The 18,201-nt window shown below is 37.0% G+C and overlaps 3 protein-coding genes across 3 annotated transcripts in view; 2 read left to right on the plus strand and 1 right to left on the minus strand.

Moving 5' to 3' along the window:
* Positions 1–1,114: 1,114 nt before the first annotated feature.
* LOC107587715 (protein FAM57B-like) lies at positions 1,115–6,836 on the plus strand. The gene is made up of 3 exons (XM_016275598.1): positions 1,115–1,372; positions 3,204–3,299; positions 4,472–6,836. Exons 1-3 carry the CDS (start codon positions 1,115–1,117, stop codon positions 4,790–4,792), a joined length of 675 nt encoding a protein of 224 aa, XP_016131084.1. The 3' UTR covers positions 4,793–6,836.
* A 1,138-nt stretch (positions 6,837–7,974) lies between these two features.
* On the minus strand, positions 7,975–12,200 carry LOC107587673 (mitochondrial import inner membrane translocase subunit Tim22-like). The gene is made up of 4 exons (XM_016275537.1): positions 11,843–12,200; positions 11,526–11,722; positions 10,535–10,607; positions 7,975–10,426 (listed from the first exon to the last, which is right to left on the minus strand). The coding sequence occupies exons 1-4, from the start codon at positions 12,099–12,101 to the stop codon at positions 10,350–10,352; spliced, it is 606 nt and encodes a 201-aa protein (XP_016131023.1). The 5' UTR covers positions 12,102–12,200; the 3' UTR covers positions 7,975–10,349.
* A 3,166-nt stretch (positions 12,201–15,366) lies between these two features.
* The window catches only part of LOC107587672 (cytospin-B-like), an 89,943-nt gene continuing 87,108 nt past the window's right edge, over positions 15,367–18,201 (plus strand). Inside the window, exon 1 of the mRNA XM_016275536.1 lies at positions 15,367–15,421. The gene's annotated coding sequence lies outside the window, so the exon portion shown is untranslated. The remainder of the gene's footprint in view (positions 15,422–18,201) is intronic.

The following is an 18,201-nucleotide window of genomic DNA, read 5'->3' on the forward strand; positions in this document are numbered from 1 at the left end:
AATGTAATGTCCAGCCCCACATGAGTGCTTTAGTGCTCTGGTTTCTCACTGGTGTGCTTTGCTAAGCTATTCGACTTTTAGAATCATATCTAAGGACCGTAATAAACCATATAGAAACACTCTTACAGGTACAACCGATCAGAACATGTTCACGAACTGCATAGCAACACCCTGACAACCACCCACAAGAAATGCAGCAAAAAAAACAACACGCTAAACAACTAGTTAGCATACTAGTGTTCAAAAGTTTAGGCTCGGTAAGATTTTTTAAAATGTTTTTGATAGAACTTTCTTATGCTCACCAAGGCTGTATTTATTTGATTTGAAATACAGTAAAATATAATATTGTGAAAAAAATATTTCAATTTAAAATAACTTTTCTATTTTAATATATTTAAAATTGAATTTATTCATGTGATGGCAAAGCTGAATTTTGAATCATTACCCCAGTCTTCGGTGTCACATGATCCTTCAGAAATCATTCTAATATGCTGATTTGATGCTCAAGAAAGTATTATCAGTGTTGAAAATGGTTGTGCTGCTTAATATTTTTGTGGAATATGTTTTTTATTTCTTTCAAACAATAAAATAAAAATCAAATAGTAAAAAAATAAGATACAAACTTTTATAATACTTTTTTTTATTTTTTATTACGAAGGTATTTTTTTTACAAGATAGGACTGAGTATTTTTGTAAACTGTCTGAAATCACTCCACACATGATTTGTTCACCTGTTCTGTTCATCTTCTGTTCCAGACACTGGCTGGCCACCTCTTTTGTGATTTCAATTTAAAATAACTTTTCTATTTTAATATATTTAAAATTGAACTTATTCATGTGATGGCAAAGCTGAATTTTGAATCATTACCCCAGTCTTCGGTGTCACATGATCCTTCAGAAATCATTCTAATATGCTGATTTGATGCTCAAGAAAGTATTATCAGTGTTGAAAATGGTTGTGCTGCTTAATATTTTTGTGGAATATGTTTTTATTTCTTTCAAACAATAAAATAAAAATCAAATAGTAAAAAAATAAGATACAAACTTTTATAATACTTTTTTTATTTTTTATTACGAAGAGTATTTTTGTAAACTGTCTGAAATCACTCCACACATGATTTGTTCACCTGTTCTGTTCATCTTCTGTTCCAGACACTGGCTGGCCACCTCTTTTGTGATTTGGTATGGCGTTCCCTACATGTCATACGACATCTTCGCCATGTACCTCAGCCATTACTATCGCTTCCGGGTCAAAGGTCACAAGGACTATAAAAGCCACTCTCTACGAACCGTCAACTCATTTGTGAGGAAAGAGTTCCTGCTGGTGCTCCATCACATTGCTCTACTCACCATCCTACTGCCTGTGACTCTGGTGAGAGAGAAAGAGAGAAGACAGATGTATAGGATGAGTGATATGACAGCCAATAATATGATGGGAAAGAGAATAATGGGCCTTCTCAAATAACCACCTCCACCTATAGCCAGGACCAAATGGGAGGGAATGTAAAAAGGGGGAAGCAGTGCTTTTCTGTTTGTTTAGTACCTGATTCATGAGAAACAACTACCTTAATAGCAGCTGTTACACTGCCAGAGAGCATGCAGTGGGACAGACACACACACACACACACACACACAGGTGGAAACCTGGTCTTTTGTTTGGTGTCTCTGGGCTGTCAATGGTGATATGAGATCACTTTACCCACGCTTCCATTATTCACACACAGCTGCTACTCCGATACCACCTCACACACGCTGCTTTGTGCTCCTGTTCCTCAAAATGACCCACGAAACGTAGTCACAAACACAAAGAGATTTTGACACGCATGGAAGCGAGACGAAGCCCCAGACCACCACAGCAAAACATCTGGCTGTCCAGTGGGTTATACAAGATAGATAACATCTCACAAATTTATGAAATGTACATTATTTAATACATTACCCTACAGTAATGTTTAGTAGGGCATTTTGCATGGGAAAAGAGGATATATTATAGGTTAGGGTTATAATATTATAGAAACCATAGACTCAGTTTGCAAATCCCCCCAAACAGAGTGGTTTAGATTACACTGCAGGTTAGCTGGAAGGGTTCAGATGGCTGTTCTGACTGGTCGCTCTTATCTTGTTACATTTATACACACTTTACACACCTTTGATCCACCATATCCACTGCTGTGTATCATATCACATATATGTGGACCATTCCCAAAACTAGTCATAGAGTAATTCCTACACATCATCTGGGTCTTTAGAAACACCATTCTGTACATCTCGTCTAGTGTATTTTTTGCTCATGAAGGTCTGTTTCACTTTTTTGTCTTGTAATCTACAACTTTATTGTAGCTTTAGTTGAACTGTTCTGAGTTGTGATGTAAAGTACCAGATTTGTCACTAGAGCAATATAAATATTTTCTTTTTTGACAACGATTCATTTAGATTACATTGTTTATTATTAAGTGTAATGATTTATGATGGAATCTAAACTATAATAATAATTTAGATCTTTTTATTGGCTTATTTTGATTTTTATTATATATTTTTAGGATTTTTTTTAGGAAGTATATTGGGTATCTGTGTTTGGGGGAATTTTACTGAAAAAAAGATGAAGAATTTTATTTTGAAAAAAGGCTGTTTTACTACCGTTCAAAAATTTGGGGTCAGTAAAATGTTTTTTAATTTTCATTATTAATCTTCAAAAAAGTGTCTACAATAATACTACGCACACACAGTTTTCAAATTGTATAATAATAAGTTATTTATAATAATAATAATAAAGCATTTCTTGAGCACCAAATCAGCATATTAGAATGATTTCTGAAGGATCATGTGAAACTAAATACTGGAGCAACGACTGCTGAAAATGACAGCTTTGCCATCACAGAAATGCATTTCATTTTAAAATATATTAAATTAGAAAACGGTTATATGGAATTGTAATAATATTTCAATTTGTTTACTGTATTTTTGATCGAATAAATGCTGCTTTCAAAAATGTTTTAAAAACGTTAAAAACATCTCACCAACCTCAATTTGAACGGTAGTGTACATTGGGTTTTATTGTAGTAATTATCAGTTATTAAATTCCATAATCTGTTCATTCCATAGACTGATGGATTGCATATTTACACCCTTATTGTTCACACTGGAAGAATGTGTGTGTTCATGTTTGTGCTGACTGTGTTTTTTGGTCTCTCTGTGCACATCAGTTCTTCAGGAAGGATCAGGGTGATTACTTCATTGGCTGCCTCTTCCTCACAGAGCTCAGCACTCCTTTTGTTTCACTGGGTAAAATCCTCATTCAGGTAACACATGACTGTGTATTTTATTCAGCAGTCCTTCATAGTACTGTTCCTGCCAGCTTGGGAGAGGAGCTGCCAGTCAACACTTTTCCTGTTTCCTTTAGTCATGATAAATGTGTTAAGTTAAATACAGAGATGGAGGTTTGTCAGAGTACCAAACAATCCAAGCATTCACTCAGTGTCCCCGCTTTAAAGTGAAAATCCATCAAATCTATCGCTAATACTTGCTTATCTTTCTGCTGCTGTTTTCCCACCAAAAATGGTCCCATTTGTGGGCCCAAAATGGTCCCAATGGTCCCAAATGTCTTGGAACATTTTGATTGGACAAAGTGTTAATAATAATAATAATGAATAATTTAACTTTATGTATAGCACACTGGGACATTGCAAAATGCCAATCCTCTCTATTTTTAAATAGAAATCTTTTTTTGATATTGCAATTTATTTACTGTCACTCACTGAAAAAAATACCCCAAACGTCTGAATGGCAGTATGTGATAGGAACATAACATCACTTATTTTCCATTCTCTGTACTTTTCCAAATAACTCTTTTTGTACTGAGTATTGGTTTCTGCTTATTTCGAGTGATTAAAGGGTTAGTTCACCCAAAAATGAAAATTCTGTCATTAATTACTCACCCTCATGTCGTTTCAAACCCGTAAGACCTTCGTTCATCTTCAGAACACAAATTAATATATGTTACATAATATATACAGAACAGCATACGCTGTTTACGTCCAGCGGATATTCTCTAAAATGGCACTAGGGTGATGCGGAGGAGACGAATTGTTGAATAAAGTCTTAAGGATTGCTTTCAGACATGTATCTCTTATATGCCTCCACATGCCTCCTTTTGGTAGTCGTGGGTATTGCATTTTAAAGCAGCCCCAGCATCTGTAGTTGCTGATACTTTGACATACGATACTTTGTTAAAGTATCAGCAACTACAGATGCTGTAGTTTACCTGGACTTTCAATGGAGTGACAGAAAAACATCTTAATTTGTTTCTCAAAGATTAACCAAAGTCTTATGGATTTAAAACAAAATGGGTTTGAGTAAATGTTGACAGAATTGTAATTTTTGGGTGAACTATCTCTTTAATGTTTTGCCCCCATCTTCTAATCTTCCTTTCCTCTTCCGCTCATTCTTCTGTGTTGACTGTCTCTTCCTGTAGCTGGGGATGCAGGACTGCTGGCTGCACAAGGTTAATGGTGGCATGGTGCTGCTGAGTTTCTTCATGTGCCGCATTGCACTCTTCCCCTACATGTACTGGGCCTACGGCTCCCACTACGGCATCCCGCTCTACAGCGTTCCCTTCCATCTGCCGCTCTCCACCAAATTGGGCAGCCTCTGCATCCTGGCACCGCAGGTCTACTGGTTCGTCCTCCTCTGCCGTAAAGGCTTCCGACTCTACAAGCGGCAGCGGGATGCGCAAAACCAGGTCTCTCCGCTGTCCTCGCCCGAGCCGGTCTCAGATATCTCCAAGGCTGATTAGTGAAGGTCTGTCTTTATCTAGAACAAACAATCAACCGACATCACAGCTGAAGGCTATGGCACTGCATCTACTACTGTTACAGTACAACCAAGACTTCATGTTAGAAACACCCTTATTACTCCTCTTCACTTTACTTCATTCCACGCGCACACTTACATTTACACACGGGGCCGTAACAATGCCACCACACTGGATTTACTACAGTGACTTCTAAGGAGCACCTTTTAGGTCAGTTATCGAGGGCCGTAACCCTCTTTTCTTTCTCTGATTGGAGTATCTGTTACAGTTTGGACTGGTGTCTTTGAATGTCATTGGAATTATCTGTTACTTTAGTTTTTTTTGGTTTTGTCCCATGTGAAATGCTGTCCCTGTATACTTGAAGTACAAAAATACACTGGTTTAAACTAGGGAATTTATTATGCGTGTGGCACAGCCATCATGATAAATTCATTGGATTAAACCCCAGTATTTCAGATCACATCCCACTCGGCTCAAAGCTCCGATCACATGGTAAGCATTTCCATGGCTGCAGTGCTGCTGTTCTTGTTTACAGCTCATTAGAGTTCTGTGTGTTTGCACACACACTGCCCTGCTGTGACTGTTTACACTTCTCTACCACACACCGCCCTTTTCACTCTGAAGGCTGCTAATGAATTCTGCTTCGCTTTGTGCACCTTTTGAGCATCCAAAGTCCTCCCATCCACATGAGGGCAGTAGAGAGTCGGTCCTTATGCTTATATGGCATAGACAAGACTTAAGTCTATAGAGGGATGAGGTCTTTGCAGGGTACAAAGAGCAAGCACATAATGCTTGGCTTTTAGGCCACATGATTTCCAGGCAGTAGTCAAAGCAATAACACGGGGCTTCAGAGCAATGGATTGTGGGTAGGTGGATAGCCCATGTGAACACATGGGTAAAGATAGAAAAGTTGCATGACAGCCTACTCCGAAAACTAATCTTTGTATATCTAAAGTATGTAATACTGGGTTCCTACAGTCTTGAGAAGAAGGAAAATGTCAGGGAATTATACATTTGAGATTGAGATGTGTGGAAAAAGTCATAAGAAGTCTTTAAAATTCATCATGTCTCTAGTCAGTACAATTTTTGTTGCTCTTTGGCTGAATATTTTTTTGGCTAGATGTCACTTTTTATGATTACTATGTCTACTAAACAATTTCTAGAAAACTGTATCCAGAAAAGACGCTGACATTCAATGGTCAAAAGGTTTGGGATCCCTGGTAATGGTGTTTGTGAGTTTGAAGTGTGAAATGCTCTTGACGCGGGCATGAATTTTTATCTTTCTGTTAACTGAGCCTACAGTTTGAGTTGTAAATACATTCTATTTAATTCTACATTGATGAATATTGCAGTATAAAAGGGTGATTTGCTGTTGCCTAGGGTCATTTTTAGGGATAATCTGTGGCTTATAAGAGCTTGTGTACGTGTAGGCTTAGCAAGGAACTCAGAAGCCTTTGTTTCAGGGCTTTTAACACAACCTGCAGCATCTTTCATAATACATTTATTGAATGCTGGATGTCGTATGAATGCAGTTCGTTTTTTTTTTTTTACAGTGACTTCCAGATTCCATTAAGCACTTTCAGAAGTGCAGAACTGTCAGATTAAAATGTTGCTCTGTTCGTACCCATGCACTCTTATTTAGTGTTTCTGAGACAAACTGGACCTAAAGGTTGCCTTTAGCAAATGTGTGTGTGTGTGTGTGTGTGTGAGAGACAGAGAGAAGACTTATAAAACAGTGTGTATAAGCTCCCAGCTCACTCTCGGGGTGAACGGGGTCTTTGCTGGACTGAAAGAGAGAGAATGTGTGTTTTGCTCTCCCTTTCTAAAGCTTTAGTACTTTTCAAAACTAACTATGCAGTCTTTCAAGCTGCTGTTTATTGTCTATGGCAACACTATGATTTCCTTAGTTTTGTTGAAGTGGAATGCATTTGGCAGATGATTTAGCCATATTAATCATAATGCATGTTATTTCTGATATTTTTGTTGTTGTTGTATTTTTTGTTGATGCTTTTCTCCATTGTTTTAGGGCTGCACGATTATGACAAAAATCATAATTGTCGATTATTCCCTTGAAATTGTAATTGCGATTATTAATTACGATTATCACCATTTACATTGAATGATGTTTATACCATTGTTTGATGCAACTGCATGCCGTATTTTTATATGAAAATAAACAAGCTGAAAACACTAACTGAAAAACCTTTAGTGCTTTTCTATAGCATTAAGCCTCAAATGTCAAATATACATCGGATTGGTTTCTTCTTTAAATGATAAAAAAAGTAAAAATATGAATGGTATTATATTGTTATACTAAAACTAAAACAATGGAAAAATCCTTAAGATAACATGTAGAAAGAAAAAAACATATCTTAAGCGTGCAGAATAACATAAGTGGACTTTGACAGTTAATTGCAGCTTTAAACGATTACGTAATTGTGGCATCCATAATTGTAATTGCGATTAGAAATTCGATTAATTGTGCAGCCCTACATTGTTTACTGATGTCTGTTACTACAACCAACATTATTTTCTCTCATTTTTCACTCTTTAATTTATAGGTTAGACTGGTCTCCATAAGACATATCAATAATATAACAAATACACTATCCCCCGGCTTGACAGACAAGGCTTAAGCCTAGTCCCAGACTAAAACGCATGTCTGAGCTGTTTTAACTGAAAGAAACTTGCACTGACTGATCTTAAAATCTGTCAGTGCCGTTGATTTGTCTTAAGATGCACATCAGTAGTGTTTTTATCTAAGGCACATTTTTAAAAGCTACTTAAATGTCCTAATTGAACTATGGCCTAATCCTGGTTTAACCTAAGCCCTGTCTGTAAAACCAGGCCTATATGACTGACAGCCAAAAGTATTTAATATATAATATATATGGGCATTAATACGGTGTTTGTCATTCCTTTGCTGCTTTAACGTCTTTCATTCTTCCCAAACTGTCGCACAAGTTAGAAGCACACATTTATGTTAAATGTCACTTAAATTAAGGGGCCTAGCATTAACTATAAAGGGATGTGTATTGTAAATCCATGATATATGAACAGGTTTATATCCAGAAGTTTCAAAAGCATTGAAAATTACCATAAATCATTACATTTAGGCTTATTTATGCCATGCGTGAACTTGCAGTGCATGATGCTGATAATTATTTTTTTTTTGGAAAAAAATTATTCAATTATTCAGTAATACAAGTCTAGTGTCTTCAAGGCCTCCTCTTTCAGCTCAGGGTTTGATAAAGACGTTATCATTTATCAATTATTATTTAGAGATGAAAGATGAGGCTGTGATTTACAAAAAGACAACATTTCTAATTGAAAATACCTAGAACAGTTTTGGGTTTGGTAGACCAAAGACTCTTAGGCACTTTTTAAAGACAAGTAACATGTAGTGAAACGTTCATTGCCTTTCCCTCATTTGCCATCCACAGAGGATCAGATCTATACAGGACTGGCTGTGCTTATGGCTCAGGCGTCAGTCAGTCTCTGGCAGCAAAAAGACTGGAATTTTTCTCACTGGAATATTTGGCTGAGTTTATATTGTTTTACTGAAAATTACAAACTGGGTGAATCTGATTAAAACATGTCCAGATCTTATTTCACCCCAACATCTGTAACAAAGTAAATAAAAATAAATATCATCAAGCCAATTTTCTTTCTAAAGTCAGCTTTAAGAAAGCACGAGTTTTTTTTTCAGTGGTGATGGAAAAAATGTTTAATTGTCATAAAAATAAAATAAAATAAGGCTTAATGGTCATGAAATAGATTTTCTTAAATATATGACTTGGGCATGTTTTGTGAGAAGGACTGAAGTGGAGGAATAAGAGACGTAGGTGTTCAGGATTGTTATCAGCTGCTCTGATTTTTAATACATATCAAAACTAGACTAGGCTGGTTTGATGGATGCTTTGTTTGGAGCTTTATAGTGATGGTTGTAACAGGAATGGATGAAGGCAGATATATGCAGAAAAGTCTGAGGATAGAAAATTAAGCTATAATAAATATATCTATAAAAGTTTTGTTTTTACCCCCAAATCATGCGTTGTCTGGATTATCGTAAATACAGTGCCTTGTATTAAAGTTGTGAGTGATATTGATACAAGCTCAGTGCACAGCAGCCCTGGGCAGGTGGTGTTTTAGGTTGTGGCCATCTCTGCTCACTTTTTTTGTTTTTAAATGTTCAAATACATTACACAAAACTAAGATAAACCTTTGTATCACAGTGTAATGTACACATTAATTCTTTATGCTAGTAGGTTTGATTTCAGTGTATAATTTGAATAAATTGTTACAGCTAACATTGTCCTTTAAACATGCTTCTAAGTCTTAAAATCGTTTTCTGTATGCTTGCTGTGTTGTCTTTATATTTGCGATCTTGAAACTAATTTAAAGGAAATCTAAAGGTCTGTAATGTTACCCAGTTTTCTGAACGGCATCCTTTCCTCATAAAACAGACACAATTGGACAATGTAGGCTTAATCTTAGGTCAGTTTAAATCTGTTACTCATCTAGATTTTTGCATGGTCCAAAAAAGCTTTAACAAAATGTACACGTATCTTCCAACACATTACTTGGTTGCATCTCCAAACTTAATTCAGCATATTAACTCTTGTTTAGAGGCCAGTGGGAAAGGAGCCTTTTCAGAGAACTGGGAAGTAGCCAGAAAGCATGTTTGCATTATCTGTTTCCTGGTGAGGAAAACGCACTTCCTTGCCATGTCAGCTTGACCTCGAAGCATGAATCCATTCAGATTTCCTAATGCACAACCTTTAGCACTCCCTGCCTCTTATTTTTGATAACATTTGGATTTTCACACATATAATGTATCAGATTTCATATATTTAGGTTTCTGTTTGTTTGTTTGTAGAATGACATTTCAAGAACTCTCCTTTTTTGAAAGGGGCTTCAGAGTGAAACTAATATAAACATTGATTGAGCTTAATTTCTGGAAACTTGTAAATCCAAACACTACTTTGGAAGAAAATAAATCTGATTTAGTGAATTCTTTTAAACTGAGCAGTGTGTGTGTCAATATTTCATTGGAACACTACTATGGTACATAACATAATAAAGGTGACAAATGTGAGCAAATATGAAGATTTTATGCCCCATTACACCCCGATCTTCAGTAAATACTTAATACCACTCTTTATTATTTTTTCCACAGACAAGGTGTACTACTACACATTTGATCTCATTTAGCTCAGTGCATCAACCAGCACAAAGCATGACATTTTAGGCACAATTATGTACAAATATTGTCCTAGGAGGTTTTTAGGTGATGTGCATCATCAGGTGGTCTGAGACCGAATGATCAAGACACCCCTCAGAATAAACAAAACTTATACAAAACTTCTGCTTGAGTTTGGTGTCCTATTGGTCCACAACCGAATCTCTTCCGAAAGGATGGAACGCCTCTTGATTGCTGGGATAGAAGAAGATTGCACAGTGTCCCCCGTGATAATGTCTTAACATTATACTGTGAGGAACTCACAACAGTACACGGTAACAGTCCAGAAGCTGGTGTTCATCGGAGATAGTATTCAATAGCAGCAGAGAAAGCAGCAAAACCTCCACAGCCCAGAAGTCCAGCTTTAAGACCAGCTAGTGAAGAGAGGAACAGCTTATTCATATAGTCCAGATAACAATAATAAAATAAAATGACCACACATTTAAATCCTTTCTATTCTTTAACCCCAAACTGAAACTTGCCTCTGAATCCAATGGCTCCTCCTGTAACACAGCCACTATACACTGCATTTTTCCAGTCAGATTTCCCACGATGCTAGAAAAGAGAAAACCATTCATCAGATGGAGGATCAGTACTGACAAATAGGCCATTTAAAAATCTTTGCAAAACATCCTACAAGGAATGGATGAGTAGGAAGACTGTTCAAACACAGAACCACTAGGTAGAGCCATTAATCCATATCAAAAAATGCATATGTGAGTAGTAAGTTTAACTTGCATAATTTCAGTAAATTAGTCAAACCTGTTTAAAATAGTATACTATAGTATTTCATAGAGTCTACATCAGTATAAAATGATGACGACTCGTTCATTTAAGTTGATGGATGGTTAGAATATAAACACTGTGGGTGCATCTCAATACTCAAATAGATCCTCGCTCCTCCAGCCCATGACCCAGAGTTGGCCTTTTTGAAAGACATCTGAATTCTCTAATTGCACTGTGAGGAACGAGGAGCGAGGAAGCTTCCAGAGGAGTTACACGTGAGGATACACAGGTGCATCCTACGTGGTAGTGTTTCTTGTTGAAAAACATATGTTTAACATATTTCTTCAGGGCATCCTGCTTTATTCATATTTATTATGAATTTCCCTTGAGTGCAGCTGATGACGCTTGAGTGATCAAGAATATTCCAATAAACAAATTAGTTTTCCTTCAATTCCTCCATCCTCTTTTTCTTGCCTCATATCCTAAAGGGGTGGAGCTAAGACTCAAGGAAAGAAAACGAGGATGTACAAATAAGAAATGAGAAGCACCCTGTAAAATAATAATCAGTGGTAGTTTAAATATGCATTGCATTGTGGGAGAACTTCACTAAATAAAATCGAATTGTTTTTGCTATCAGCTATCCTTAAATACATACATTTGCATACATTTGTTTATTTGACTAGAGAAAAAAATAGATGGCACAATGAAAGGTGGTCAGACAGACAAAATAGGGCAAAGGGCACTTACTGATTCTATGAGACACTCCGTGCATGAAAACATAGCACCCACAATAGCAAAGTTTTTAGCATATGACATTCCTCTCTGTCCCATGTCTCTCAGCACCTCTCTTGCTGTGGGGGTCCTTAGGGGGTCTTTGGGATCAAGCCCAACGTTGGAGTCAATACCTGCTGTGAAGACACCAAAAGCACCTCCCAACACAAACCCTGCAGGAGAGAGAAACGCCGCATTAGAGCTGTTGCATAGCTGATGATTATGAATCAAATATACATTGATCATGGGAATATCTCCTCGTTACAAAACCTCTAAGATTTAGAGTGAATTACCTCCGACACATGCTATTAGTGATTTAAACGCGCAGCTCTCCATTCCCCTCTCGATCATCTTCTGCTCCTCTGTTTTCTGAGGACTCGGTAAAGCACCCATGACAGTCGGATTCAAGTCTTTGATTGGCCTTTTGTCACCCATAAGGTGATCCAGAATAAGACTATACTGTAGTGGAACGTTTTCCGCTGCTGAAACAGTTGCCAGCTGACCCGCAGTCACTGAGACTGAGGCGTCCGTGCTCTTCGCGGGCGCGGCCATGTTGAAAGCGTGTTGTATCAATCACACGGGCGTTAAACAAGAGCACATTCGTCAATATTCTTCCTCTTCTTCTTGTACGATTTTGTGGCGGTTGACAAGCCAACTTATGGTGTATTACCGCCACCAACTGGACTGGAGCGTGAAGCATTAACGGGAAAGCGGGAGAGAGAAAAAATCCATAAATAAACAAACCAACCGGTAGTGTTATTATGACATTTAAATTCTACTTTCTAATCCCGTTATCTTCAGCTAACTAAGAATTTCTCTCATAATACTTGTCTGTCGTGAGGCACAACTTAAAAGATTTGATATAGTGAAATGTATTACTCCCATGTTTCTCAGTTTCTTAGATAACTCCTCTCTTTCTTTGGTATATGGGTCATTCTACAGAAACGTCCACTTTTGGTATGGCAAGAGGTCTTAAAATGCATTTCTTTTTTTAACATTTAAACTTAGACCACATTATTATATTATCTTTTGACTTTATGAATACACATAAATGACAGCTTAATGATTTTTTATCTTTTTTTGTGCGTTTATTTAAAGACGACGTGTACCATTTTTTTTGTCACTGGTGTTACCTTACTTCTCTGGCAATTTTAATGAAATATTATTTCTCCATTTTTTTTAGTACATGTAGTCAGAGTTACAGAAAAATGATGATAATGCGACAAATAAGGAGATTATGTTTTATTCTTTCTCGCGTGAGTTTACAATATTCTAGCTGAGTCCCCAGCGTGAGGTTTTTTTAGGCGACCGTTATTTTAGAATGTATCGCCTTATTGTTTCCATGGCGACGCGTCATGCTTGTCATGTGACACAACGCAGACACATGGACCGCTTTTATTTCGTGTTTCCTGTTTTATTCAACATATTCACAAACATGCTCACTATATTATGAAATATCTGATATTCCGATTCTGAAATATGTGCAATTAAATCTATTTGGTAGTTTAAACACTTTTATATCGACCGTGTTAGTTGATCTATACCGGGTGATGGGCGCCGCCATGTTAGTTCGCGCTGCATCCGAGCTGTGGGATTTACAACACGCAAATTCATCCTCTCCTCCCGAAACATGTTAGAGTAGGTCTCCGGTAAACTGGGAGAAGAGCAGAGTAAACGTTATAGTTATCCACACAATCTGTATATGATATCAATAAAAACATGTCGACAGATTATTATTTTTAAGGATCATTATTGCCGTTTCCATAAACATCAGCGTGCATTTTACAAACTGTAAATGTATGGTTTTGCTAGTACTTGTGTATTTAAATGTCTGAAAGCTAAAATAAGCATTATATGGTTGAAAACACTGAATATTTGTGATAATATGACAATTCGCTTTCGCCGGAGTGATCGCACGCGTCAAAGGGTTAATCAGGTTTGTTAAAAGTGTGATTGAATGATGTTAGTTCATTTGCGCAACCATGTATTTGCTATAACAATGACAATATTTGTAAAAACAGTTATAAACAAGTAATGATGCAATCCTTTAAATCCTAACTCTTGAGTGAAGCAGAATTCAATGGATGTAAAAATGATCATCAAGTCACATGAGACGCATTTTATTTAATGTGACAGAAAAAAAGTAACACCAGTGACACAATATGAAACACCAGTGACATATACATAAGATCCTTATTCTCCAACTGTAAGTAGTTAAGACTAAATTGTTACATTTGGCATACATTTGGCAATCAGTGAAAGCAGTTAGTAAAAGAGCATCAACGTAAACGGATCTTTACTGGTGTTACCCATGAGGAAGGTAACACCAGTGACAATTTTCATGAAAAATGCATTTTACAAAATGTCTGCTGCAAGGTATCAAGCCACATGTTGTCAGTCATGGTATACTCACTAAATTGGGTAGTTTAATCTATTTGTATTCTAGTTTTTTTACAAGTCCCTAACAATAAAGTAGGTAATACCAGTGACTTCCACTAAAAGCTTCATATGAAATCATGAGATAAATGAGAACATTTCTGATAACTGAAAAGAGACAGTGGACTTCACATGGGCCTTTTTTCATAAATCTTCAGGAAGTGGGAGGAAGGAAGTCAAGTGACGTCATCAGTGTGATTTTTATTTCAAAATAAATGATTTTTGTTAAACGGTAACACCAGTGACACAACTCCAGGGGACCACTACTTTCATTATATATTTTATAATATTTATTTGGCATTTTGTTTTTTTATGTCATTTACATCATATATTTGATAATTATGAATACATCATTGTATTTTAAATGGTAGAAAACCCTGATTTTGACCTCAAAATAAAGCACTTTTCCTCTGAACATGGCTGTGGGGACGAGCAGTTTTGTGGTGCTTGGAAGTTTTTATAATTAATTAAAAATAAATATTGCCACATTGATGGCTCAAGAAGGTGTAATTGTTCAAATGACACATTGTTTCATTTTAAAATATAAAAAAATTGTAACGCTAAAGTGTTTTTCAAGTGTAATATTTCTGTAAAGGCTAGGGACAGAAAAGTGGACGTTTCCATAGAATGACCCCTGTATATTGTACAATGTAGAATGATCATTAGTCTCTGCTTCACTGCATGTAGTACATAATCCTGACTGATGTTTCCCTATTGTGAATAATGAATGATTTAAACCAGAATGTCCTATTCGAAGTCGAGTAATTATTATGTCTTCTTTTCTATTGTTAAAGCATACTCTCCCTTTGCCAACTTGTTTTTGGATATTGTATATGTTCGTCAATATTCAATAGTAAAACAATCAAATAACAGAAATGACCTTGTTTAGTTATAACGTCCCTTAAATACTTATAATTTGATATGTGATAAAATTCTAAGTATTTACGCCACAAATATGTAGTACACATTTCTAACAATAATAATTGGTTCTGCAGATTCGACAGAAAGGGAGGTGACCTTTGCTTTAGCTGCAGTCCACCTGCTATCACGACTGTCCTGCGACGTTGAGAATGTTTTATATAAGGATAATACGAGTTTTTTTGTGTGCGTTTTGAATCCCAATATTATATTACAATATTATATTAATACAATATTATCTTGAATAAACAAAGATATGTAAATTGTTCCTGACTCTCTCAAGTAGCTTAAATACAAATATAAATCTTAAAATCTAATATAATACACGGATACAATTTTTTTTTAATTTTTCTTAAATTTGCGCAGGTAAATAATACAGCTACGCCAACTACAATACCCAGCGTGCCCCTCGTTCACTGCGCCAAGATGCCGCGCGCTCCGCCTGGCGGAGGAGTTGGGTTTGGCGCTCGAGCGTCAGTCGGTAACCGGCAGCGGCGCGCCTCGGCGTCAGGGAACAGGTGAGTCTCAAGCCCAATTTATCATTGTTTTTCTCGTCTCGAAGATCCTGTTGTCACGATAGCGATTCCGTTTAATACATTTTATCACGTGAAGGAATCATTCACAGTCGCCGCTGGGACAAACACTGTAAGTTACCCGCACTTTTATCAACGGATGTTGACTCGTGTTGCGCGCGAGAGTCTGAGCTACTGTGTTTAACGGTGACCGCTGGCTGACAGATGCGCTTCCTCACCGGCCCTTTACTCTGAGGAGGACAGCAACTCAAAGCTCACATGTTTCTGTTATTCTATTTTCATTAACGTTATATCGCGCGAGGTCTTCTTTGGAGAGCGGCACAGGCACAGTCCGTGGAGAGATAACAGTCACTGCGGAGAGGCTTCTCGTCTTTCATTTATTTGAAAACGAGTCTGCGTGTTTCTGAAGGGAACTGAATAGTGAAGTGTTAAGGTGTTACAGTGGTTCAGACTTGATGATTTAGTGTTACACAGTGTTCAGAATGTATTGCCAATGCACACAATTCACGTAATATCTATCTATCTGTCTATCTATCTATCAGTCTATCTATCTATCAGTATGTCTGTCTGTCTATCTATATGTCTAGTTTGAGAATTGTTTTACTTTCAGGGTTGTGAACTTTGCAGTTATTTTCGGGATTTCGAAAGCAAGTCGCGCGCAACCGAACTGCCAACAAAACACTTTTAAGCAAAACATTTTTTGTTGTGTACATGTGTTATGTAAACGTGCTTCACAGCGGTAAATAATGACTTGCTTGTGTTTTCTCGAAGTTGTCCGATACGGATAATGCTACGAACAAATAATAATTCGGGCCCATGCAAATGAGCCGAAATCGTTTGGAGCGGCGAAGCGTTGGTTGCTGTGGCAACAGGCGAAACGACTGACGTTCGCGAGCGTTTGTGTTGCGGTTACGCTTTGGCTAACTTGTGTGCTTAATGAAATGTTGTTTCAACACATTGGAAACCTGTACATATTTATATGTTGAAAATTCAAATATGATTGCTGTCGAAAATGCATAGAATTTAGTCGTAGTGTGTTTAGTTGTGTGTTTTGGAGCACCTCCAAGTCTTCTCAGCATTTGTTCTTTTTAGTATTGTGCAGCGGTAGCAAAAGTTCTTGTTTTTACTATGGGCGTCTGTGAGAAGTTACTTTCTGAAGTTTAATAGATCCCTAAAGGCTTATTAAGTGCTCACAAACATTATGATATGACCACAAAGCTGCATTTTACATCTGGTACATATTCTCATTAACAGAGCAGTCAAAAACATTAAAACAGACTGAAAGGCATCATTATTGGGATTGTAAAGCACCTGGTTCATGGTACTGTCATGTGCGCATCTTAACCGTGTAACTGAATACCGTTGGTTATTTTATAGCCATATTGATTAGTTTAGGGTGGTTCCTTATGGTTGAAACTATGGAAGTGCATTTCCACCATGGGGGGAAAAATAGTAAATTGTGACTTTGTTTCTCACAATTATTTTTTCTCATATAAACACAGAATTGCGAGATATAAACTCACAGTTCTGAGAAAAAAGTCAGAATTGCGAGATATAACCTTTTTTCCTTGCAATTCCAAGTTTATATCGCACAATTTTTTCCTCTGAATCCTGAGTTTACATCTTGTAATTGCGACTTTATTTCCTCACAATTCTGACTTCAGAACATCTCACAATTCTGTTTTTTTTTTAATTCTCAGAACTGCGAGGGAAAAAAAAAGTCTGAATTGAGAGATAAAAAAGTTAGCATTTTATTAAGTTAGCAATCTGCATTTTTATATTTTTATCCCACGGCGGAAACAAGATTCAATATGAATCATCTAATGATAACCAATGAAATAAAAAGAGAGAGTTCTGTTGGTCTGTGATACCCCCCAGCAAAAAAGTCATTTTTTATTCGAAAACATACTTCTTTCACCAACCAAAATAAAGCTAAAAACAGCCAAAGTAAAACTTCCCTAAATCACCCAGTGTCTAGCTATTTGTACGTAATTATACCCTCAAGTTTTCTTTCTGGGTAAACCATCAAAGGAAATAGCAAGTGTGTCTCTGGGATAGACAGCCAAGCTGTTTAGAACACACTGTCCTAGATAGAGCTCTCTGCATTTTCTACAAGTCCATACTGCAGCAATCCTGCGGTCTCAAAAGATAAGGGTTAAATGTCTTTTGCTTTTTATAATGTATTGTAGAGTGTTTGTGAGAGATGCTGGAATTTGTGAGCTCATACAAGCAGTTAAGACTAGGGCTGTCGCGATAACCGCAATATCGCAATACCGCGCTATTGACGAGCAAACCGCAGAGGAATACAAGAACCGCAGCAACCGCGATTTTTGCATGTTTTCTTTTTTCGTAAGGTTATGCCCTTCTCGTTTTACACTTCATGCATGTGGACTGAATATTAAACAAGTTAGTAATGATAACATAATGTGTACCATGCTGGTTTGTACAGAGGCTCCGTAGATTTGCACTTAACAAGCCTAAACAGACAGTGAATGAGAGAGAGATCGACTGAGCGCATGCGATTACTTGCGTCTGTCCTCCAGGCAGAGTCATATATATTTGTGAAAATAGGTTGTCATGTTCAAGGAAAGCGAAATCTCTGTCTTATCATCGATGCATAGCTGGTCAGCTGAGCCTTCTAAAGTGGCGCTCAAAGTTAAAATGATTTCAACAGTGTGTTTCATTACGTCTCTTTGAATGAATGAATCAGCGTTTCTGAACGTGTAGTTGAATGACAGTCCCTTTCCTCCACCTTGTGGCGCAAC

Source organism: Sinocyclocheilus grahami, unplaced genomic scaffold (assembly GCF_001515645.1).
Source record: "Sinocyclocheilus grahami isolate Dianchi unplaced genomic scaffold, SAMN03320097.WGS_v1.1 scaffold95.1, whole genome shotgun sequence".
Lineage (NCBI taxonomy): Eukaryota > Metazoa > Chordata > Actinopteri > Cypriniformes > Cyprinidae > Sinocyclocheilus > Sinocyclocheilus grahami.